The sequence below is a fragment of the Erpetoichthys calabaricus genome, chromosome 3 (assembly GCF_900747795.2).
Source record: "Erpetoichthys calabaricus chromosome 3, fErpCal1.3, whole genome shotgun sequence".
Taxonomy (NCBI): domain Eukaryota; kingdom Metazoa; phylum Chordata; class Cladistia; order Polypteriformes; family Polypteridae; genus Erpetoichthys; species Erpetoichthys calabaricus.
The window spans coordinates 166,511,161-166,537,881 of record NC_041396.2 but is presented as its reverse complement, the minus strand read 5'-3'; the positions used below and the strand labels follow the sequence as shown (position 1 = coordinate 166,537,881).

Below are 26,721 nucleotides of genomic sequence, written 5' to 3'. Positions count from 1 at the left end.
AGTTAAAACAAATGAATGGAGTCAGCTGATGTCATTAATTTTGGGAGGTCATCCTATAGTCAGGGCGCTATATACAGCTGAAGGCCCTGCTGTCTCCCACAGAGTGCAGGTTAGTGGGGGGCACAGAATGAGAGGACCTTAATGGGCAGGTCCATAACAGAATTTGATATTCAATCCTGTAAGACACAGGGAGCAGTGAAGGTGCAGCAGGATGGCTGTGATGTGCTTGCTGTTGTTGGTGCGTGTCAGGACTCTTGCAGTTGAGTTTTGAATCAGCTGGAGCTGTGATAGAAGATCTGAAGGGGCACGTGCCAGTAGTGACTTACAATAATCAATGCTGGATGTGATAAAAGCAGGGACAAGATTCTCAACATTAGAAAAGGAGAGGAATGTGCAAACATAAGAAATGTGACACAGGTGGAAGTAAGAAAGTTTCTTAATATTGTATACATATGTGAAATAAGAAAAGGAGGAATCAACGTGACACCAAGATTCTTTGCAGTATAAGAAGGTCTGATGAGATCATCACCAAGAATGGCTGAAGAGGGGCTTGTTTTCTTAAGTTGCACTTTAGTGCCACTTTGCAGGAGTTCAGTTTTGTTGCAATTTAATTTTAAAAAGTTTTGCTCTGTTCAGGTTTTAATTTTACTTTAATTTCACTGAGGCAAGTTGTGAGCTGAGAAAGCTGTGATGAAGTGTCAGTTTTAACACTGAAATAGATTTAAGCATCATCTGCATGATAAGCCAGTCCAAAGCTATGAATAACATGCTCAAGGGGAAGCACAGATTTACAGAAGAGCAGAGGATGACATTTCATTAACAAAGGGAAGTCAGATGGAGGAACTGCTGTGAGAAATTAAGGCATGAGGGTTGCCCTGGACATGACATAAGCTGCATGGCCACAACGCCATATGCAATAACTTACTTTTACACAATCTGGGACAGTAACTCCTCAAGAGGAAGGTAACAATGCTTAGCACAATAAGGAAAAATAAGCCAGAGCTCCCATCTCAACTGGTGGCCACACAGAATAGGCCAGTGAAGACATTAAAGTTTGTCTAAACAAAATATTGACACATCCTTGGTGAAGAATGTGACCTGCACAGGGATAGGAGATGCCATGGCCAGAAATGTTAAAGGACTATAATGCTACAAAAAGAGGAGTGGAGAATTTAGACAAAACATTACGCTGGATGCTGACCACAGGCAATTTTTTCAACATATCGAACATCTCAGAAAAAAATACTTTTGTCATCTGGACAACTTTGAACTGAGACTGGAACAGGGAGAAGGAGACAGAGCCTTCTTGAGGAGCAGGGTAAACCACTGGTGACACCTCACATTCTACTGGGACAAGAAGTGCCAAAGACCCCAGCATGTACAGCCATTGTGTCGATTCAACAGTCCAATCCACAGGGGAACCAATGATGGCACCTGCAGTGTGTATGCATAGTGAGTGTGTATGTGTGTCTCACTGTGTGAACTGTACAGTTATTACAGTATTGTGTAGAAAATGAAAATATTCAGTTCTGCTTGATAAACAAATAGAATGTGATCTGAGGGTAAAGTGTAAACAGGTTATTTACATTGCTTGTTAAAATAAAGTGACCATCTAATTAAAAAAAGTCCCTCAATAGTATATACATAGCAAAAAATGTAATCATAAGTTGAGACTCAACACAATTATTTTTAATGCTTCTCAAAGAAAAATTAAAATACGATGTTTGTAAACTACTGCATTTGTGAAGGACTGAAGTGGGAGGCTATCCAAAATTATCACTGAGTGTATTTCAGTAATTTGTGTAGTGACTTAGAAAACCACAATATTACATTAAAATATACTGCTCAAAAAAATTAAAGGAACACTTTTTAATGGGAGTACAGCATCTAGTCAATGAAACTTGTGGGCAATTGATCTAGTCAGTTAAGTAGCAGAGAGGCTTGTTCATCAGTTTCAGCTGCTTTGGTGCACTAGAGGGGCAACAATGAGACAACCCCTAAAATAGGAAAAAATGGTTTAACAGGTGGAGGGAGGCCACTAACATTTTTCCCTCCTCATCTGTTTTATCACTCGTTTTGCATCTGGCTATGGTCAGTGTCACTACTGAGGCGATACCTGGACCCTACAGAGGTTACACAAGTAGTCCAACTTCTCCAGGATGGCACATCAATATGTATCATTGCCAGAAGGTTTGCTGTGTCTCCCAGCACAGTCTCAAGGGCATGGAGGAGATTCCAGGAGACAGGCAGTTACTCTAGGAGAGCTGGACAGGGCCAGAGAAGGTCCTTAACCCACCAGCAGGACTGGAGGAACAGGATGAGCACTGGCAGAGCCTACAAAACGACCTCCAGCAGGCAGGCCACTGGTGTGAATGTCTCTGACCTCTGACAAAAAGAAAGACTTCATGAGGGTGGCATGAGGGCCCGACGTCCTCTAGTGGGCCCTGTAGAGTTTGATTGGCATTTACCATAGAATTCCAGAATTGGCAGGTCCACCACTGGCAGGTGCCCTGTGCTTTTCACAGATGAGAGCAGGTTCACCCTGAGCACATGTGACAGACGTGAAAGGGTCTGGAGAAGCCATGGAGAACGTTATGCTGCCTGTAACATCGTTCAGCACGACCGGTTTGGTGGTGGGTCAGTAATGGTCTGGGGAGGCATATCCATGGAGGGACACACAGACCTCTACAGGCTAGGCAGCAGCACCTTGACTGCCATTAGGTATCGGGATGAAATCCTTGGACCCATTGTCAGACCCTATGTAGCTTATGTCATGTCCAGGGCAACCCTCGTGCCTTAATTTATAATATAATAATTAAGTTAAATCTTAATTTTATAATAATATAATCTTATATCACAGCTCCAGCTGATTCAAAACTCAACTGCAAGAGTCCTAACACGAACTAACAACAGCGAGCACATCACAGCCATCCTGCTGCACCTTCACTGCTCCTTGTGTCTTGCAGGATTTAATATCAAATTCTGTTACTGACCTGCCCACTAAGGTCCTCTCATTCTGTCCACTCCCCCACTCCCCCCACTAACCTGCACTCTGTGGGTGACAGCAGGGCCTTCAGCTGTATAGCGCCCTGACTGTGGAATGACCTCCCAAAATTAATGAGATCAGCTGACTCCATTCATTTATTTAACTCGTTCATTTAGGAAGACATTAAACAGACCTGACATTCTGTCCCTTCTTTCAGTTTACCCCCTCTCTCTGTCCAGGTACTCAGGGTTTGAATTTTTATCACAATTTATGTTATTTGTTCAAGATTTTTTTGTAGTATTATATGTTGTATTTTAGTCTGCATCATTGTCTTTTATTATTATTTATATAATAATATAAGATATTATTTGTAGCCAATGTTATATAAGTCCTGTTCTTTCTGAATTTTGGGCAGGGTGCTATATAAATAAATTGTGTTCTTATTAGTATTTTTCTTTTTTTTTCTTTTGATGGCCCATCATTTATAATAATAAGTGACAAAAACTAGAGCAGTTCTATATAAGGTAATTAATATATTGCATAATTCAGTGTAGAATATGTATTGCCGTTTTCTTCACATACATGTTTAAAAATATTAGATTGGCATAAATGTTTATTCTAAATTGGTTTAGAACAATATTGCACACATGCATAGTACATTTTAAAAAACGTAATCACTTTTATTATTATCGTTTTACTAAACTCTAACGTGGTGTAAACGTTATAATTATATTGTATACTTCGTTTCATGAATGTAAACGAAAAACTATTTTCAATTAACACAGATCTTGATGAATTTAAGTTTGTCGACATGTTAAATGGTTCCCACAGACCCGAACACAACGTAAATGATAATGGTGTATTTCACAGAAACGATCCGTATTGTTTAGTTTGATATATGACACAACGTGATGGCAGAAACCCTCTGAACTTCACAATGATTCGTATTATTTGGTTTCTGAATGGGTGTTTGACCCGACGTTACTTTCCGGGCTATGCCGAGACTTGCCCAAACCTTCCAAAAGTAATTTTACGAAGTCAGTCCTGAAACGACGTAGACATCACTTCTGGGTCTGTAACTGCGGGTCTACAACTACGGGTCTAAAACTGTGGTGACGTATGGTTCTGTTTCTCTGCAGGTGGATGCTACTCCACTACACAGCAGTCAAGCCAAAAGGCAGCCTTGAAACTACCCACATGATGTGTAGTAACCTACCAGACTGTGATCAGCACGAATACTGAGAGAAACGTGGAGATGCCTGTGCAGCATCCCACAAGAAAAGCTTCTTTACAAGCTAAAAGAACGTAGCCATCTTTAGGAGTGGTTGGTTGTTTATTCCTTAGGGGAAGTGCATTTAGGACTGAAGCCTGGAAGCATAAGAGCAAACTGTGGAGACATGTAGTTGACTTATACAGTATCTCACATTTTTGTAAATATTTCATTACGGTAATCCCTCACTTATCGCGGGAGATAGGTTCCAAGGCTGACCGCGATAACTGAATTTCCGCGAAGTAGGGAACACTATATTTATTTAATTATTTAACGTATATTTGGACGTTTTTAAACCCTCCCTGTATTGTTTACAACCCACCATTTACTCTATTAAAAACAGGGACAACTGCTAAGCAATATGAAATGGGTAGATAAGTTTACTCTTACTGTATAGCGAAGTACACGTAGCAGCTTGTAGGCGGTCATGACGTCGTCGACCTTGTTGCAAAGATTCCTAAAGCAGATTCCATCCAGACTACTGCCTTATCACGTCCACTTGCAACTCGTTTTGCACCCTGGTTAAAGGACACTGCGGCCGTAGATCTTGTATGCTTTTCCTCCTTTTTAAATAAAAAGAATCGATGTCCTGCAGCGGTGTAGCTGTTCCCTTCCTTCAGCATATCCAAAACTTTTACCTTTTCTGCAATCATTTGCATCTTCTGTTGGTGCTTGGGCACGGCCCCTGAAGCATTAGCACGTTAATGATGAATGAGTGAGACGAGACTTCCTGGTTAATGCAACACTCCGTCGCTGAGCCAATCAGCAGCACACAGGAACTTAACTGCATGCGCTGATTGGGTAGCTTCTCAGCCATCCGCCAATAGCATCTCTTGTATGAAATCAACTGGGCAAACCAACTGAGGAAGCAAGTAAAAAGACCCATTGTCCGCAGAAACCCGCGAAGCAGCGAAAAATTCGCGTTATGTATTTAGATATGCTTACATATAAAATCCGCGAAGTCGTGAATCCGCGAAAAGTGAACCGCTAAGTAGCGAGGGATTACTGTATATCTTTTCATGGGACAACACTGAAGATATGACACTTTGATACAATATAAAGTAGTCGGTGTACAGCTTGTATAGCAGTGTAAATTTGCTGTCCCCTCAAAATAACCCAACACACAGCCATTAATGTCTAAACCGCTGGCAACAAAAGTGAGTACACCCCTAAGTGAAAAATGTCCAAATTGTGCCCAAAGTGTCAATATTTTGTGTGGCCACCATTATTTTCCAGCACTACCTTAACTCTCTTGGGCATGGAGTTCACTAGAGCTTCACAGGTTGCCACTGGAATCATCTCCCACTCTTCCATGATGACATCACAGAGCTGGTGGATGTTAGAGACCTTGCGCTCCTCCACCTTCCGTTTGAGGATGCCCCACAGATGCTCAATAGGGTTTAGGTCTGGGGACATTCTTGGCCAGTCCAGCACCTTTACCCTCAGTTTCTTTAGCAAGGTAGTGGTCGTCTTGGAGGTGTGTTTGGGGTCATTATCATGTTGGAATACTGCCCTGTGGCCCAGTTTCCCAAGGGAGGGGATCATGCTCTGCTTCAGTATGTGACAGTACATGTTGGCATTCATGGTTCCCTCAATGAACTGTAGCTCCTCAGTGCCGGCAGCACTCATGCAGCCCCAAACCCTGACACTCTCACCACCATGCTTGACTGTAGGCAAAACACACTTGTCTTTGTACTCCTCACCTGGTTGCCGCCAAACAAGCTTGACACCATCTGAACCAAATAAGTTTATCTTGGTCTCCTCTGACCACAGGACATGGTTGCAGTAATCCATGTCCTTAGTCTGCTTGTCTTCAGCAAACTGTTTGCGGGCTTTCTTGTGCATCATCTTTAGAACAGGCTTCCTTCTGGGACGACAGCCATGCAGACCAATTTGATGCAGTGTGTGGTGTATGGTCTAAGCACTGACAGGCTGACCCCCAACCCCGTCAACCTCTGCAGCAATGCTGGCAGCACTCATACGTCTATTTTCAAAAGACAACCTCTGGATATGATGCTGAGCACGTGCACTCAACTTCTTTGGTCGACCATGGTAAGGCCTGTTCTGAGTGGAACCTGCCCTGTTAAACTGCTGTGTGGTCTTGGCCACCGTGCTGCAGCTCAGCTTCAGGGTGTTGGCAATCTTCTTATAGCCTAGGCCATCTTTTTTTAGAGCAACAATTCTTTTTTTCAGATCGTCAGAGAGTTCTTTGCCATGAGGTGCCATGTTGAACTTCCAATGACCAGTATGAGAGAGTGTGAGAGATATAACACCAAATTTAACACATCTGCTCCCCATTCACACCTGAGACCTTGTAACACTAATGAGTCACATGACACCGGGGAGGGAAAATGGCTAATTGGGCACAATTTGGACATTTTTCACTTAGGGGTGTGCTCCCTTTTGTTGCCAGCGGTTTAGACATTAATGGCTGTGTGTTGAGTTATTTTGTGTGGACAGCAAATTTACACTGTTATACAAGCCGTACACTGACTACTTTATATTGTATCAAAGTGTCATATCTTCAGTGTTGTCCCATGAAAAGATATACAGTGATCCCTCGCTATATCGCGCTTCGCCTTTCGCGGCTTCACTCCATCGCGGATTTTATATGTAAGCATATTTAAATATATATCGCGGATTTTTCGCTGCTTTGCGGGTTTCTGCGGACAATGGGTCTTTTAATTTCTGGTACATGCTTCCTCAGTTGGTTTGCCCAGTTGATTTCATACAAGGGACGCTATTGGCAGATGGCTGAGAAGCTACCCAACTTACTTTCTCTCTCTCTCTCTCTCTCTCTCTCTCTCTCTCTCTCTCTCTCTCTCGCGCTGACGTAGGGGGGTGTGAGCAGGGGGGCTGTTCGCACACCTAGACGATAGGGACGTTTCTACCTTCTGTGTGCAGCTGCTTCCTGAAGGACATGCTGCACGGTGCTTCGCATACTTAAAAGCTCAAAGGGCACGTATTGATTTTTGACTTTGTTTTACTCTGGCTCTCTCTCTCTCTCTATTTCTCTGCTCCTGACGGAGGGGGTGTGAGCTGCCGCCTTCAACAGCTTTGTGCCGTGGTGCTTCGCATACTTAAAAGCAAACAGCCCTATTGATTTGTTTGCTTTACTCTCTGTCTTTCTGACAGACTCTGCTCCTGACGAGCACTCCTTTGAAGAGGAAAATATGTTTGCATTCTTTTAATTGTGAGACGGAACTGTCATCTCTGTCTTGTCATGGAGCACAGTTTAAACTTTTAAAAAAGAGACAAATGTTTGTTTGCAGTGTTTGAATAACGTTCCTGTCTCTCTACAACCTCCTGTGTTTCTGCGCAAATCTGTGACCCAAGCATGACAATATAAAAATAACCATATAAACATATGGTTTCTACTTCGCGGATTTTCTTATTTCGCGGGTGGCTCTGGAACGCAACCCCCGCGATGGAGGAAGGATTACTATAATGAAATATTTACAAAAATGTGAGGGGTGTACTCACTTTTTTGAGATACTGTAAACCTTGATGACTTTCATGAAATATCTGAACAAGATATTGGGATATCTTAGAAGAAACAAGCCTGGTCACCTCTTGTTTGTCAAAGTTTTTATGTTCTATATCAGTTTTAGAGATTGAGTGCCCAAACTGCAACCCAAAACTCACTTATTTATCGCAAAGTGCCAACACGGCAATTTAACCTAAATACTGAGGTTTTAGTTTAGAAAAAAACAACTCATACATTAACATCTTTTGTCTTAAAAGAAAAAAAAACAATAACAGAGCTTGCAATGATACAAACAACTTTTTATTGAAAGGTAAATGTTTGCATTTGGCATGCTTTTGAACAATTAATGTGATTTTTGCTGTTGTATGCATGCTGATAATTTGTCTAACCTTGGCTCATACTTTGTAAGTTTGAGAGCAACACATGCAGCACTCAGGTCATCTGTTAGTCTGTTTCTGGTGTCAGATTTGATGTAATTCAAAGCTGAAACAGCTGCTTGCAAGCATAAGATGATCCAAACAAAGTAAGGAAAGCAATCCCAGGTGGTTTCATTGACTTAAAATTATTTGGCAGAGAATTCCACACTTTAAGGATTTTCAGAACAAACTGTGCTGTCCTTTGTCATGCCTTCTATCTTCTCAAGTGTTTCACGCAGGTCTTCCCCATTAACCTCCGTTTCTGTTCCCGTTCTCTGTCTCTCTTTTTTTTTCCCCTTTCCATCCGCCTCGCACTTCTATTATTCAGTGCATCTGGAAAGTATTCACAGCGCATCACTTTTTCCACATTTTGTTATGTTACAGCCTTATTCCAAAATGGATTAAATTCATTTTCTTCCTCAGAATTCTACACACAATACCCCATAATGACAACGTGAAAAAAGTTTACTTGAGGTTTTTGCAAATTTATTAAAAATAAAAAAACTGAGAAAGCACATACACATAAGTATTCAAAGCCTTTGCCATGAAGCTCAAAACTGAGCTCAGGTGCATCCTGTTTCCCCTGATCATCCTTGACATGTTTCTGCAGCTTAATTGGAGTCCACCTGTGGTAAATTCAGTTGATTGGACATAATTTGGAAAGGCACACACCTTTCTATAAAAGGTCCCACAGTTGACAGTTCATGTCAGAGCACAAACCAAGCATGAAGTCAAAGGAATTGTCTGTAGACCTCCGAGACAGGATTGTCTCAAGGCACAAATCTGGGGAAGGTTACAGAAAAATTTCTGCTGTTGTGAAGGTCCCAATGAGCACAGTGGCCTCCATCATCCATAAGTGGAAGAAGTTCGAAACCACCAGGACTCTTCCTAGAGCTGGCCGGCCATCTAAACTAAGTGATCGGGGGAAAAAGGGCCTTAGTCAGGGAGGTGATCAAGAACCCGATGGTCACTCTGTCAGAGGTCCTCTGTGGAGAGAGGAGAACCTTCCAGAAGGACAACCATCTCTGCAGCAATCCACCAATCAGGCCTGTATGGTAGAGTGGCCAGACGGAAGCCACTCCTTAGTAAAAGGCACATGGCAGCCCGCCTGGAGTTTGCCAAAAGGCACCTGAAGGACTCTCAGACCATGAGAAAGAAAATTCTCTGGTCTGATGAGACAAAGATTGAACTCTTTGGTGTGAATGCCAGGCGTTACGTTTGGAGGAAACCAGGCACCGCTCATCACCAGGCCAATACCATCCCTACAGTGAAGCATGGTGGTGGCAGCATCATGCTGTGGGGATGTTTTTCAGCGGCAGGGACTGGGAGACTAGTCAGGATAAAAGGAAAGATGACTGCAGCAATGTACAGAGACATCATGGATGAAAACCTGCTCCAGAGCGCCCTTGACCTCAGACTGGGGCGACGGTTCATCTTTCAGCAGAACAACGACCCTAAGCACACAGCCAAGATATCAAAGGAGTGGCTTCAGGACAACTCTGTGAATGTCCTTGAGTGGCCCAGCCAGAGCCCAGACTTGAATCCGATTGAACATCTCTGGAGAGATCTTAAAATGGCTGTGCACCGACACTTCCCATCCAACCTGATGGAGGTTGAGAGGTGCTGCAAAATGGAATGGGCGAAACTGGCCAAGGATAGGTGTGCCAAGCTTGTGGCATCATATTTGACTTGAGGCTGTAATTGCTGCCAAAGGTGCATTGACAAAGTATTGAGCAAAGGCTGTGAATACTGTGATTTCTCAGTTTTTTTATTTTTAATAAATTTGCAAAAACCTCAAGTAAACTTTTTTCACGTTGTCATTATGGGGTGTTGTGTGTAGAATTCTGAGGGAATAAAATGAATTTAATCCATTTTAGAATAAGGCTGTAAAATAACAAAATGTGGAAAAAGTGATGCACTGTGAATACTTTCCGGATGCACTGGTGTGTGTGTGTGTATATATATAAATATATATATATATATATATATATATATATATATATATATAGGTGTGTATGTATATACACACACACACAGGGTATAGCCTGCAAGCATCAGCATTGACCTATGTGTGCAGCCAGTTCAAGCCCAGGTGGCTCTGTGATTTACTGAATTTCATTAATGTCAGCAGTTGTACCTTGTACATATAATAGATTGTTGCACTAGTTTTTTTTTTATCGTTTTTACAGTTCATTGGCAGTGTGTGAAATGAAAAAAATGTCTACCATTTCAATTTCACTTTTTCTTGGTAAATTGTGATGTTTCCTTAAAATGTGCAGCAAAAAAGTATTTGGTGCCCAGTGGTGCATTAACCCCCCAAGTATGTGGCACTTTAAGAGTTAAATTGTTAAGCTTGAATTTAAGCTTCTTGTTTTTGTGATGTTTGTTGTGTGTGCTTTTGTACTTTTCTGGTCGTCTTTCTCCAGACACTTCAGGAATCTTCAGTGCACATTCTTTCTTTGATCAGACGCTTGTCTCCTTCTTTGCATTTTGTCACACCTTCTGGTTGCAGCAGATACTGAAGTTTCTCTTTAAGGTTTTTACACACATGGTGTCCTTGTTTCCTAGGAAAGTTACACCTTCTGAGTCAGCTGGTAATCAGTTAGCCACCGTTATTAGCAAGGTGAGCGTTTGGTTTTTACGTAATCTGTCTTTCTCAGTTTGGGCACTTGCTATTTTTAGCAAGGTTTGGACTGTTTCAGACAGTATTCAGTTTGTTTCAGTGCTGCCCTGGTTACCATTTTGGATTAGGAGTTGCTCCAACTTCATTGTGGCCTAAGCACTGTGGTTTTTGCTATATAGCAGAAGTTATGGCCAGATTGAGCAGTGTACTGACAAAGGGAAGCAATGAGTTAGGGTCTTTTTAGGGTCTTTTTTTAAAGAAGGAGTAAAGGTCTTGCCATTGGTTTTCGGGGTGTACGTAATCTCATCCTATTTGTTGACCACTGGAGCAAAGTTTTGTCCATCAATGTTGTTCATTTTTAGTTATGGTCATCTGTTCAGAACTTGGGTGTCCATCTTGCTCCTTCAAGAGATATCCCCAGATGTTACATGGTCTGGTATAAGTCATCTTATCAGATAAGCTGCAGAGGCTGCATTCCATAGAGGGGGTCTGTCAGACAAACTGAAACTTTTTACCTGGCATTATGTGTGTCTGGCCCTGGCTTTTAAGCCAGAAACCTGTGTTCTAACCATAGCAAAAGATGGATAATGTCTGTCTGTCCTACAGTTAACTACAACTTTCGGCCATCCATCAGCTTTACCTTCTTGAAAAGAGAGCAAATGCCAAATCCTCCTCACTTTTCAGATAATTATTCTGTGGATTTCATTTGCCATAACTGAATGTCAATCACAGAGGACCTGGTGTCAGTGAGAGTCGCCTCTTGCCAAACTTAAAGAAAAGGTGCTTAAAATATGCCAGTGTTGCATTACTAAGTAGTTTGAAATTTATAGCCAATTAAGATTTGTTAAGCTGAAATAACAAATTCCCACAATTCCAATTCAGTCAGTATGTAGACTAGAAAAAAAAATATGATTTTTGTACGCCAAAGAAGGTAGGAATTGCAGCCTTATTTCGCCCAAATGTTTTTTTTTTGCTTTTTTTTTTTTTCAGACAGTACCAATTCAGTGACACATTAAGCAGTTGTGTAGCATGTAATTAATGTTATTAACCGAGCTAATGTTGCACGTATACATCTAGTTTTAGATTATTATTACAGGTCAAATTCTGTTATAATGAATATCTTTATAGCGAAATTTTCATTACAACGAAGAATTTTTATGGTCCCAACTGTTTCCCCATATGATGTGATTATATAGAAATCTCGTTATTACGAAGTACATTCAGCAGATACTTTCATTATAACGAAGTGCCCAAAACACCTTGAAATGCCTGAATGAATCATCCACAGAGCAGTTAGTTCTGTGGCCGCAGCTCAGTTGTGCACAATGATCCCCAAACAGAAACATTGTAATTTTTTTTTTCTTTCTTCGAACTTTCCTTGTACTGATTTTTTTTTTTTTGCCCTTTTTGTTTCCTGTGGTTTTCAGTGATACCTTTTGCTTTTTGCTCGTTCAAATTTTAAAAACATCCATTGGAATTTAAGTCATTGACACCCTCCTATAGAAACAGCAGACACGATAAAACGATAACAGTTCATATTAGAAAAAAAACTTTACATTTTTGTAGCTCTCGATTTTTGGCAAAAAAAGACGTTGCCAGTGAATTCGGAATTTCGCTATCAACGCTGTCAACTTTCTTGAAAGTCCAAGCAAAAAAAGAAAAAAAATTTCGGGTTGCAAACATATGTGAACTGCTGCATTTGAAGATGTCGAAAAAGCAGTTTTTGTGTGGTTCAGAGATGCTCGTTCACGAAACATTCCTATTAATGCGGCACTCATTCAAGGTAAATGTGAGGTTTGTAAACTCTCTTGGGACCTCCCCTAACTGGACGACACGCTTCCGCCTCTATGGAAGACTGTTTATCTGTTGTCGGGGCAACAGCTATCTCAAAGATATTCTGAGTCTCTCCGCCAAAGCAAACAGAAAAGGTTATCGATGGGTGATGCAGCCTGACTGCTGTGTCTGTGTATTGCAGAGTGGCAGATCACGCTACAATAAATAGGTGTGCCATTCCTGTTTCAAGCATAATAAAGTTGGTTTTCCTAAAGTACTGAGACTCAGCCTCGTGTTTTGCGGTGCAAGACAGGGACTTAGAGCGCGACCCCGATCTTTTATGATTTGCCTCTGTGTCATTTCACTGCAGCGCTATGAGCCTGTTTTTGCCCTCCCTGGTAAACGGACGAACATTCTTCCACAGACGCTGCAATCGAGTTTCGGGAAAGTGTATTATCGCAAAGAAATGCTGAGAAAAATTCTCGTCAGCATTTCTTGTAGGCATGAGGAGATTAAAATTAACACAAAAGAAGCTATTGAAATGATTGCAAATGCTTGGGCGTAAGTTAAAGAAAGCACTATAGTAACAAATACAGAATCTCATTACAACAAAATTTTCGTTATAATGAAATATTTTTTAGGTCCCTGGGAGTTCATTATAACGGAATTTGACCTGAACTGATTTTTCAACATTGGTTGTGCATCAAGAGTGAGTTCCTATTACGCGCTGTGTAACAGAACTACATTTCTCATTGTTAAGTGCTCCATCAATAGAAAATGTTTGGGCTACAGTAATCTTAAAATAATTTGAATGCTGCAGTATTGCAAAGTTTTTAACAGTGGATCAAACGTCACCAAACTGCACTTTGGAGTTCATCAGCACTCTTAATTCTGAAGTATGCCATTCCACTGAAGATTTATGATCACAAGAGTGTCATATGTACAAAATCTGCTCAATATTAAAATAAATTCTGGCAATGGAACTGTGTGCAGCAGAGTTTTTTTTTTTTTTTTTTTTTTTTAAATCTAATCTTGCTGTGCTTAACAGACAGCTCATTTGGTGGTAATGTACTAGAACTATGTGATTCATTGCAATCTGCAATTTTGATATGTGACACAAAACAAAGAAAAGTTTGCATCTCTAAATGTAGCGAATCCATCTGAGTGTTTACTTTGAGCAACACAGAGGTCTGGCTTGGATTGTTAGATTGGAACTTGAACGGCAAATGAATATTCATTAAATTGCAGATATCTTGCACGCACAGCCTGTTTCAAAACTCCCCATTTCCTAGGGAACGTACTTTATAAAGTATATATAACGTGCAACAGTCTGGAAGTTCTTCATAGCTGTGCTCCCAATACACTACTGGGGAAGTGCTCATTGATTATGTGTCGACACTTTATTCCAATCAGTCAGTACTTCATGGGTGACCTTCCCATGCTTATCAATCACGTGTTGGTGGTTCGTGATGTCCATTACATCATGAGGAAAGCTCATTCATTTGTTGGTGCTTAACAGTAATCAATCGATACTTCTTCGGGGATTGCAAAAATTTGTTGTGAAAGGAAAGTGGCTCAGGCACCAGTAAATCGGCGCATGACTGTGCATATTAGGTACATCTGACTTTATGCTTTGAGTTAGTAAAGTTAGAAATTGTTTAGAAAAATTGTAGGCAAAATAAATTCTTTACAAATTTATGTTTTCAAATGGACACCTGCTGGAAGTAAATGCTCAGAATTCTTAGTTGGTCTAATTTGAAATTCTCATTAATATTTGGTGTCCGTTTGTGGTAATGATTACATTTCTTATAACTTGTATTTTATGTTTTTATGATTATGCAATGTGTTTAAGTCTCTGACTACCCAAGATGCTCAGATCAATCCATATTTATTTTATACATCCCTCACAATAGGCAAAATCATCATAATATTCTTTATAAAGAAAACAAAAATAAATTTTCATGATAAAATAGTTTTTCAGTACATGATAAAATTACAAGAAATAACATTAGATGTATGTAAGTAAAAAAGAACTACTGGTGAAAACTTTTTTTTGAGATGTTGGAATCAAAATTAGTAATTTTTTTTAATCTTATCAGGTGTCTTTTGGTGGTTTTGAGGCTAGGGATCTGTACTGGTAATCAGAAGTTTGCTAGTTCGAATCCCGTAAACGCGACTCTATTTCATTGGGCCCTTGAGCAAGGCCCTTAACCTACAATTGCTCCGTCCTGGGTATGACATTAATCTGCATCCAGCCCTCCTGGGGGTTGGTGGCAGAATTGGCACTCCAACCACCATAAAAATAACCTCACACTGGTTCCATTCCATCTGAACTAGTGTGGTGCTGAGGTGTCACCCTTTCCATGGCTGCAGTCTGGTCCTAATCTGGGATCCTGAGTTGGTTTATCATGTGGTGGGTGCGACAATGTGATGTATCAGCGCATGCTCCTAACCTCCTCCTCCTCCTCACTGTTAACATAAGATACGTAGTTTATGAACAGCCTGCAGTGGTCTTTTGTTGATACAGTAGTATTGAAGGTGGGAAGACTTGAACTTATTGAACTTATACAACAAATGACTTTATAATTAAGCTAGAAGAAAAAAAAAATCTAAGTTTAAAAAAACAATAGCAATAACAAAAAAAAAGAAACATAAAACAGCACTCGACCCCCACAGCACATTACTATGTACAGGTGGAAATGGCTGTTGTAGTGTAGGGAATTATAGCAGCAGCTACAGTATTTCGAAAACCATATAGGTTGAAAGAAACAACACTGACTCTCTAGTATAAATTATTAACATACAGAAGCTGAAGAGAAGCTAAAGTCCATTTTCTTTATTTGTTTCCATCAATGTTTCAAAAAAAACTATCATTTAAGGGGTTAACTACTATTAGTCCATTATATGTTGCAACAAAAAGAAAGAAAATGTTTCTTTTGTTTATTAACCAATTAAATATTTTGCAACTGGGTGACCGTGTCCCGGCCGTGCCTGGTGACAAGAGGTCCGGGCGGGCGCCCGAGAGGGTAGCGCCTACCACCCGGGCCTCTCCAAGCTGAAGAGAAGCTAAAGTCCATTTTCTTTATTTGTTTCCATCAATGTTTCAAAATAACTACCATTTAAGGGGTTAACTACTATTAGTCCATTATATGTTGCAACAAAAAGAAAGAAAATGTTTCTTTTGCTTATTAACCAATTAAATATTTTTTTTTTTAGTTGTTTTGTCTAGTGACGATGAAGATGAAGAAACAGAAAATGCCAGCACAGGAAGTGTAAGCAGAATGGACAGTGTTTCACCTCGTCCTGCGGACTCTGCTCGGTCATCTCCTACACCCTCTGGAGGGAAAGCAGAGGCAGCAGTGAAAGACGGTACAGAGCTTGCTGAGCAGGCTTTGAGTAGCATATTTCCTGAAGCAGAACCCAGAATAATAATACCAAGAAAGGCCCGAATGAAGGACCAGGTATTTTGTAGTGTGTAATTTTTCTACATCCAGTTTTTTTTTTTTTTAAATACTTTTATTGTATCCTAGTTTAGAAAAGAGGGTAATTTTAAGGTTTAATTTCTCTAAAATATTTTTTCCTTAGTATGGAAATTTAATTCCTGATAAGCGGAGAAAAGTAGCTCAGGTTAAAACACCTATTGCCTGTGAACAAGCTACTAACTTGGAAAGCATGATTCTAGAATGTAGAAGCATACGGGTAGGATCTCTTCGCAGAGCAGTGACGGATCCAGTGATTGTAAGTAAATTTGCTTGTGGCACTTGTTCAGGTCTTCAGTTATCTTTTATCATTCTCTGGTTTGGTGGAAAAAAAAATACAATTTAAGTTCTTTTCATTTTGCAGTTTACCCTTGATTACATCAAAGTTGAAACAGAAAGTGAGTATGATTTTTTTTTTTTTTTTAATAGTTGATTACATTAATACTAGTTATTCTGTAAGTTGTGAAGCCTTTACTGAGAAGAGTGTAAAAAAACGTATTTCCTTTCCAAGTATATATTGGGCCATCTATTCGCATTGTTCATGTTCTTCTGCTTACAAAGCCCTCTTTTTTTTTCTAGTAGCTAGGAACTATTCTGAAAGCACAAGGGTCAAGGCAGGCACCATATAACATCAGTGCATTGTGAGATGCATATTACAGAATTCACTGTTATTGCACTAATTTAGACCTGTCAACCAGTTTAGCACCTCATCTTAACTTGCTTGGCATTAACACAGAGTGTGACTCTGGTTGAGAATTTTATGCAATTACTATTAATCATGAGTCACGTTCAGGGTGATATGTAATGATCTGCTTTATATTTTTAAGCCTGAATAACAGTATTCTAAAGTTTTGCAACTCTAAGGTAACTTCTCAATATTCACGAGTGGAGCGGAGCCACCACAGTAAACACAATGGCAAATTAAAAGACGCACAGGGCAGTTGTAAAATGAACTGGAACTGAAACATTGCTCAATTCGAGTGATAGTAACAATGATGTAAATTGGTCTTCAAATGTTGACAAGCAAAGTGAAACTGATGTATGTGACACTGTACGACCTAGTTGCCTTGTTATGTCGGAAGAATTTGGTCATAGGACGCTTCAGAGTGGTGCGACAGTAGCTCCGTGACAAAAAGACAAAATAATTGTAATCCAGTGCAAGGACAAGAAGACATTAGCCCCCTAAGAACTGTACACAATGCAGTGATTGTCATTGTTTGTTTCAAGGGATATGTGGAAGTCACTAAGCCTTGAACTGCGGTAGCTTGTTATGACACAAGGTACCACATCGAGTGTGCAGATCAGGCACTGATATTCAACCCTCTTATGCAAGCAACAGAAAAAATATAAGAAAAGTGTTTCAAGAAACATTCTGCCATGTCAGTTTCAACATTGACCTATGCCTTAATGACTGTCTCAGAATGTACTGAATCTGTATCAGTACAGCAGTGGACACTAGACATACCTTTTCTACTATATACAGTGCATCCGGAAAGTATTCACAGCGCATCACTTTTTCCACATTTTGTTATGTTACAGCCTTATTCCAAAATGGATTAAATTCATTTTTTTCCTTAGAATTCTACACACAACACCCCATAATGACAACGTGAAAAAAGTTTACATGAGATTTTTGCAAATTTATTAAAAGTAAAAAAATTGAGAAAGCACATGTACATAAGTATTCATTTTGATTCCGTGCTTGGAGTTACATTGTGACAACGTAACGTATAACTGCCCGTGAGTGAATATCGTTTCTTTCATCCATTATCAAACCCGCTATATCCTAACTACAGGGTCACGGGGATCTGCCGGAGCCAATCCCAGCCCACACAGGGCGCAAGGCAGGAAACAAACCCCGGGCAGGGCGCCAGCCCACCGCATGGCACGTGCACACACACTAGGGACAATTTAGAATCGCCAATGCACCTAACCTGCATGTCTTTGGACTGTGGGAGGAAACCAGTGTACCCGGAGGAAACCCATGCAGACACAGGGAGAACATGCATACTCCACCAAAGGAGGACCCAGGAAGCGAACCCAGGTCTCCTAACTGCGAGGCAGTAGCGCTACCCACTGCGCCATCGTGCTGCCCTATCGTTTCTTTCTCTCTAATAAATAAACTGACTTTGTGGAATGTTTGTCCCTGTGATTTGTTAATTGTCATAGCAAAAGCTATTCTAACGGGAAACTGTAAACGTTTTAATACGAATGGCATATCAAGATCTCATTTTGTGTCTGTTTTCCATGTACTACAATACCTTTCTTGTTGCCTGTTAAAATTTTACATGTCAGAATTGTTCGACCAAGTTTGAATACAACTAATCTTGTCCTATTACATAACCCATCACTCATACATAAATTACACAGTAACATTATGATACATCCTTCTTTCAACAGTAATTCGGCTGGTGGAAGACCAAACAGTGTTAACGGTTGTAGATATTCTACTGGATATTGTAAGATGATGTTTTCAACTTCCACACAATTACCACCACCTGTTTCAGCATTTAACCAATTTGCCATGTGACCGAGTGATCATTTTCTCGTAAATTTGTTTGACTTAGTTTCTCGGTGCTAGGATTGCTCGTGTACTCATTTCTTCTGTTGATAGCCCTTCGGGATGAAATTCTTCATTAAGATTTGGACATAATAAGTCATCTTTTATTGGGAACTTAAAGTGAGGAAAACGTAAAAATTTATAAGAGCTGAGAGAGCAGGAACTGTGTCTGACAAAAGAATTCACACGAATGAGAGGTGAGAGGACTGTGGGTGTGGGCCGTTAACCGTAAATGGTTGAGAGGAGGGCGGGACTTGATCTCGTCTCAAGATTTATTTATTTTTTATAATAGACTATTTTATTTCATTTCGGTGCATGTGGTATTCCATAGATACGCTTTCAGCTCATTGAAAAAGTGTTGAATGCTTCCTGAAAAGTGATTACATAAAAAGCAATGGTCTCACGTATACCTGTATGCCTTATATATGACATTGAGTAAAGCAAATCAAGTGTGAAAAGAGATAAAATATTGCTTATTCTACAAAGATATTCTACAATGGCATGGATATGTTTGTTTGACCCTAGAAAAGATCATGTATAATTGGAATAGACTCATTTTTCAAACTAGCAGTTTTCTTTAAGTAGTATCATGTGCCTCCAATCGTGCAATAAGTCATTCGGCCAATTTAAATGTAGAAAAGTAGTCACACTACTGTTTGGTGTCATCGTGTGTATGAGGAGATCAGAAATAAAATTATAGACCAGCCTCTTAAAGACAAGGGCTTTAAGATTATCTCCAAGCAGCTTGATGCTTCTGTGACATCACTTGCAAATATTAAGAAGTTTAAGGTCCATGGGACTAAAGCCACTCTCTGTGGTCATAGCCACAAGAGGATATTCAACCCCACAATGGACAGAATGATAGTGAGAATGTTAGACAAAAAGCCAAGGATATCTTTCAACGATATATAAGTGGAACTCCAAGATCAATGTCTGATCGCACCATCTGTTGCTTTTTGAGTGACAGTGGGCTCAATGGAAGAAGACTCAGGAGAACTCCTGCATCTGGCAGTGGATTGCACTATTGTGAAGTGCCCTTCTATGAGCCCTGATTTGAATCCTATTGAACATCTATGGAAACAATTGAAACATGCAGTCTGAAGGAGGCATCTATCAAACCAGACACAGCTAGAGTAGTTTGCTCAGGAAGAATGGCCCAAACCACCTGTTGACAGGTACAGATATCTCATTGAGAGCTACAGAGATTGCTTGTTTGTAGTGATTGCCTCTAAAGGTTGTGCAACAAAATATTATGTTAAGGGTCCTGTCCTATTTGTAAATGCCATTTTCATTTGTGTTATTATTTGAAATATTCTCTTGAATCAAAACTTTAAAGCAAATTCTGATTTCAATTAAATACAGAATTAAAAATAATGGGTGTCAATTACTTTAGTCAGTTTCAAGTTATTTCTGAGACAGTTCTGGTTTTTCTTTTTCTATGGAGGGATACTGAAAAATTTCCATGTCTTTAAATATGTTGTATTTTTCCCAGATCATCATCATGTGATGTGAATTGAAACCAATTTTAGTGATTTTTCTTTCCCCACCCTGAATGATCATAATCTGATCTTGTACAGATTGAATGCGTAGCATTTGTTAGACAGTGGAGGGGCTATTGTAGCAATATTTTTTACCAGAATAATGATGAGGCCAGATTGTTGTCCGTAGAGCAGCAAAGTGGCGCAAACGAAAATAGAAAATGGGCATATTTCCAAATGTACCATCAGTTGCAAATAAAATTTGCATTGCTCGTTGGTAATATAGCCTTGGACGAGGAGCATAATCCAAACGCAAAGATATTATTATGCTTATGGAAAACCTATAAACAATGCTGTGCTTTGTGCATGCATAAAAAATCAAGAGGCACTGAATTACACAGGAAACAGATATCCACATAGAAGTAGTTTTCTCTTTTCCACTTCAGTTTTTTTTTAAAAACTAATATTTGACAAAGCTTTTTTATGAGGACTGGTAAGGTCAGATTGGCCTGGTATGGAATTGCAATGTGTCCTGAATTGAACTGGCATCCTATTTATGTTTCCTGCCTTGAGAACATTGTGGCTGGCTGGTTTGGTGACTATATTTATACTGTTTGTTCCTATGGCTTTAATGATTTTATCACATTTTAAATCCTATTCATGTCAAAATGGAATGTCTGTAGCTTTACAGTGCTCTTGCCCAATTGGTACTAGATCTCCTGGAAAAGTAATAGTAATATTTCAACCAGGTCAGGTTAGGTTGGGGAGCATGCACTGGTACAGCGCATTGTTCACACCCACCACACGACCAAACAGCTCAGGATCCTGGTTGGCAACCCCCCAGGCAGATATGCGGTGCAGTCCCACACTCTGGAAATGACCTTCTATCTGCCATAGCCAGGTGTTACGTGGGCATGCCCTTAGCCTGGTCCAGCCTTTCGGGTCCTCAACAATGAGGATCCTTGCAAGCCTGATCACTCTTAGGAAATCGCATCACATGGCTGTAGTGCCTTACTGGACTGTTCCCTCGCAATGCGGGTAATTTGCCTCATTCGGGACTCCATGAGCAACCACTCATTCGACACAAACTCAAGCCATCGGTATGCAAGGATTCTCAGAAGAAACACAGGATCCCATCAAAGTTGATGTGCAGAGTGGAGGCAGAAACTCTACGTTTTTCTCAGTTGATTCTGGGGTTCATCAGGGGGATGTTCTTGCCCCTACTCTGTTCAGTGTTTGCATGCATGGACTGGGTGTTGGGCATGGTTGTGGGGCCTAGCGGCTGTGGGGCATCTGTTGGCGAAGAAAAATTCACTGATCTTGACTTTTCCAACGATGCTGTAATCTTCGCGGAGTCAATTGAGGCTCTGATCAGGGCTCTCAAGAGACTGAGCGAGGAGTCTGAGTGTCTGGGCTTGCGAGTATCCTGGATATAAACCATGATCCAGGCCTTTAATGACCTCTTAGACACAGCCATCAGCAGTGTGGCTGTCTACGGAGAGGGTGTCGCCCTTGTCGAGAGGTTTACTTACCTCGGCAGTGACATTCATGTCTCTGGTGACTCTTTCTATGAGGTCAGTAGACGGATTGGGAGTACATGGGGTGGTTGTGAGGTTGCTGGAAAGGGGTTTGTGGCTCTCCCGATATCTATGCAAAAGGGCAAAGGTCCAAGTCTTTAGAGTCCTAGTGCTCCTTGTCTCGCTTTATGGTTGTGAGACATGGATGCTATCCAGTGACCTGAGACAAAGACTGGACTGCTTTGATACTTTTTTTTATACTTCAGTCATACCGGTAATTATTAACCATCTTAGAAATAGTACTGCTACTTTAGTTACTTTAGACAAGCAAATGAACATAGTTGTGTTGCTACAGTCATCCCAGACAGTCCCCTCTTCATTACATATGCGTTGGCACCCCCTTGCTCTAGTGATCTCTCTGGTTTTAGAGTCTCAGTTTTTCCATAAAATCTTTTCATAATCTTCTCACGTTTAAGATTAAGAGAGGTCAGCAAAGTCAGTAATTTGTTTAAATGTTGAAATCCTGCTTAAGCATGGGAAGTTGGATCGCTGGTGTTGAAAACAGACTCATATATTATTAGGGATGGGAATTGATAAGATTTTCACGATTCCAATTCCATTTTCGATTCTGTTTAACAATTCGATTCTTTATCGATTCTCCTATCGATTCTTATTTTTAAAAAAGGAGAACACACGGGTCGATTAGCTTAGAACTTTGTTTTATATCTTATCTTTGAACAAGACAGAAATTTAGGAGTAGCATGACCTTACAAACCCAACAGTGAGGTCTTAAGAGATTCACAGCCTACAGCTTCTCGATGGGGTGCCACGGGGTCCCCAGAAAAAAATGTGTAAATGTAAAATAATAATAAAATATATATTCTTCTGTAGCAACAACAAAGTATAACATAAATAATTCTGTGGCAATTACACAAGAATGTCCAGTAACATTTACACTCTCCTTTTTAAAAGTATATATGAGCTGAGCACTCAAAAATAAAACTACATCAGCCAGCAACAAATACAATCAACTCAAGTCCAATGGAACTGTGCACTGTGCAATTCTGCAACCATCAACTATGGAGAATTAACAATTCTTTTGCAGAAATATAAGCATATCTGCTTTTTCAGGAAGGAATTTTTACTTTTCCCCACCTCTGTGAAAGGAGAAGCTACCGGTAGACTGCAGCGAGAACTGCCAGCATCTAAGCCAGCCAGACTCTGTCTGTCTCTCTCGTCATGGTCATCTAAATGCAATGCACAGTAATAGCAGGTTTTGCAATAAGGCAAATCGCGCTAACATAATATGCAATGTTAGTTGATTAGTTACCTGCCGTATTAACGGGAGAGGACGTGCAAACGTTGTCGCGTGAGCAAATGCTTTTGCATATTCGTAGTGTTTCCTCCCTTTGATGAAATATCTACTTTGCAAGTATTGCAAGTTGCCCTGTTGTCATCCTTTCTCGTAAAGTATAACCAAACTTTTGAGTGTTTGTGCCGCTTAGGCGCCATGTTTCCTGCTGGGTAAATGACGCTACGCAACGTGGTGATGTCATTCGAGGAGACTGGAATCGATAGGGGAATCGTTTGCAAAAATGGCAAACAATTCCATGGAATTGAAACAGTGGGAACCGGTTCTCAACAAGAACCGGTTTTCGATTCCCATCCCTATATATTATGGCATTAACAAAAACCTGATAAGAAATAGTGATTTTTGAAGTAACTTTAAATAATGACCAGTTTAGAAAGGACAGAAAGGTGAGAGGAGATGGTGAAGCCATATAACCTAAATCATGATTTTTCAATTGCAATTTTCTGACCATACCTTGTTTTATTTATTCTTTAATATATATTACCTAATCTTATTTTTTTTTTCTCCTCTTATAACTTTCTTTGTCATCTTGTAACACTTTGAGCTACATTGTTGTTTGAAAATGTACTGTATAAATAGATGTTGTTAATGCTGTTACAATGGAAAAGTGCTTTGAATTTCTAGTTTTGAAAGTGAATCTAGGGTAAAATAATTCAGTTGTGGTTATGTGAATCTATAGGCTTCCCTCAGCTTGCTCATATGCAATTGGTAAATTACTAGATCTACATGTACCATTTAGTAACTCTCAAGATGCTTGGGTTTGGTTACTTAATTTAAACTGGTTGAATACCATATCTGATTATTTGAATTAAATAATCTTTAATAATTGATTTTTTGATCCCAGTAGGCTGAACTTTAATTGTTTTGATGTTATTTAATAGGAGTAAAAAAATTGTTGCCACAGGTGTCTGACTATGGTGATCACTGCCTAATAGCATTTATTCGAATTCCTGGTAAGAAAAGACATTTGCTCATGTGATGGTTCAGAGAAATTTTAAGAAGCAGGCTTTCTAGAATGATTTTTCACTTAATATTAATAGAAGTTGCAGAATAACAGCATGAAGGAAGTGTGGGATGGGATGAAGATCATCACTGGCTGCAGCTCGAAGCGGGGTGCCACCATCAAGAGAGATGTGGAGAGAGCAAACCAGATGAACAACTTTTTTAACAGGTTTGACCAACCTAACCCACTCTCACCTCAGAGTACTGCACCCTCCACCCATCCTTCTGCTGATACCAGCATAGGAGAGAGTTTACCCCAACCCACAATTAGAGCAGCCCAAGTAAGCAGAGAGCTGAGGAGACTTTGTGTCAGCAAAGCAGCGGGTCCAGATGGAGTATCGCCACGACTGCTGAAGGCCTGTGCGTTGGAGCTGGGGAGTCCTCTACAGCGCATCTTTAACCTGAGCCTGGAACAGGGCAGAGTCCCGAGGCTTTGGAAAACATCTTGTATCCCCCAGTCCCAAAGGTATCACATCCTAGTGAGCTGAATGACTTCCGGCCTGTCGCTCTGACGTTGCATGTGATGAAAACCATGGAGCGGCTGCTGCATCACCATCTGAGGCCACAGGTCCGTCACGCCCTTGACCCTCTGCAGTTCGCATACCAGGAGAAGGTGGGAGCGGAGGATGCCATCATCTACATGCTACACCGATCCCTCTCCCACTTGGACAGAGGCAGTGATGCTGTAAGAATTATGTTTCTGGACTTCTCTAGCGCCTTCAACACCATCTAACCTCTGCTCCTTAGGGACAAGCTGACAGAGATAGGAGTAGATTCATACCTTGTAGCATGGATCGTGGACTACCTTAAAGACAGACCTCAGTATGTGCGTCTCGGGAACTGCAGGTCTGACATTGTGGTCAGCATCACAGGAGCGCCGCAGGGGACTGTACTTTCTCCGGTCCTGTTCAGCCTATATACATCGGACTTCCAATACAACTCGGAGTCCTGCCACGTGCAAAAGTTCGCTGACGACACTGCTATCGTGGGCTGCATCAGGAGTGAGCAGGAGGAGGAGTATAGGGACCTAATCAAGGACTTTGTTAAATGGTGTGACTCAAACCACCTACACCTGAACACCAACAAAACCAAGGAGCTGGTGGTGGATTTTAGGAGCTCAGGCCCCTCATGGACCCCGTGATCATCAGAGGTGACTGTGTGCAGAGGGTGCAGACCTATAAATACCTGAGAGTGCAGCTGGATGATAAATTGGACTGGACTACCAAAACTGATGCTCTGTGTAAGAAAGGACAGAGCCAACTATACTTCCTTAGAAGGCTGGCGTCCATCAACAGCTGCAATAAGATGCTGCAGATGTTCTATCAGACGGTTGTGGCGAGTGCCCTCTTCTATGCGGTGGTGTGCTGGGGAGGCAGCATAAAGAAGAGGGACGCCTCACGACTGGACAAACTGGTGAGGAAGGCAGGCTCTATTGTTGGCATGGAGCTGGACAGTTTGACATCTGTGGCAGAGCGACGGGCACTGAGCAGGCTCCTGTCAATAATGGAGAATCCACTGAACAGTATCATCTCCAGACAGAGGAGCAGCTTAAGCGACAGACTGCTGTCACTTTCATACTCCACTGACAGACTGAGGAGATCGTTCCTCCCCCAACACTATGCGACTCTTCAATTCCACCCGGGGGGGTAAACGTTAACATTATTCAAAGTTATTGTCTGTCTGTATACCTGCATTGTTATCACTCTTTATTATTGTTTTTTATTAGTATGCTGTTGCTGGAGTATGTGAATTTCCCCTTGGGATTAATAAAATATCTATCTGTCTATCAATCTATCTGTCTGTTTATTATACATCTCTTTGAAATTCAAGATATCGAATTAACACTTAAATCTTCCAATAAATCTTTTCTTTCTGTGTTTGATAAGCATGTGCCTTTTAAGAATTGTAGAATACAGGACAGACCAATTCTCTGGTTTTCGGTTGGACTTTCATCTCTCTTCAAGACGAGAAATGCAGCTTGGACTCTTGCTAGAATAACATATTATTGTACCACTTTATGGTGGAGTCGAATGGTCCTCGTTATCTGTGAGGCAAGATATGATTTGGCTTTTGCTTATTTATAAACTTGGTTATGGTTTACCTCCTTTACTTCTTCATTTGCTGACTATGATCCGACAATGCTATAGTTTTCTTTTGTTCTCCTTTGCAGTCAGAGACACATTACATATGCCAAACTGAAACGTATCTCTAAATTTAAAATTCAGTTTTTTTAATTTTATTTATTTTTTTGTTTTTCCACTGAATACCACAAAATCAGACAAAAAATATGTATTAAAGTTTAAATACTCTTAATTAATCACTTTGTTTTACAGAACTTTTTGACTTTTGATCACTCTGTCATTGCATTGCCTAATTACTAATAGTACAAAGGATCTGTGGTGTACTTTTTATTCTGCAATTGTAAGATTAAGCAGACAAATAAAACAGAATTTTAGTGCAGTGGATGAGCATTATCATTAAGTCGACTTTTATGGACTATATCTGCTTATAGTTGGTCCGCAGGCATTTTATCTTGAGTGTACTTGCTTCTGAAAACACAGATCATTCCAAATGATAGAAATTTGATACACAAAGTTTTATTCACTTGTTTTGGGGCACAGTCCTACAATCTGTTAACAGTCTGCATTCCCAGTAATTTGTTTGGTATTTGTTGTGTTGTCAATTTATATAAGTAAAAACAGTAGAAAGCTTTTGATGAGAACAGAATATCCTACTGAATGTAGCTTGTTAGCCCCTA

General features: G+C 40.4%; 1 protein-coding gene across 8 annotated transcripts in view; it reads left to right on the top strand.

Moving 5' to 3' along the window:
* senp6a (SUMO specific peptidase 6a) overlaps positions 1-26,721 on the top strand; it is a 162,090-nt gene that overhangs the window by 75,960 nt on the left and 59,409 nt on the right. For all 8 annotated transcript variants that reach the window (XM_028797497.2, XM_051925555.1, XM_028797491.2 and 5 more), the window contains 3 exons: positions 15,772-16,016; positions 16,141-16,293; positions 16,399-16,432. In XM_028797497.2, coding sequence (XP_028653330.1) covers positions 15,772-16,016; positions 16,141-16,293; positions 16,399-16,432 — 432 coding nt within the window. The remainder of the gene's footprint in view (positions 1-15,771; positions 16,017-16,140; positions 16,294-16,398; positions 16,433-26,721) is intronic.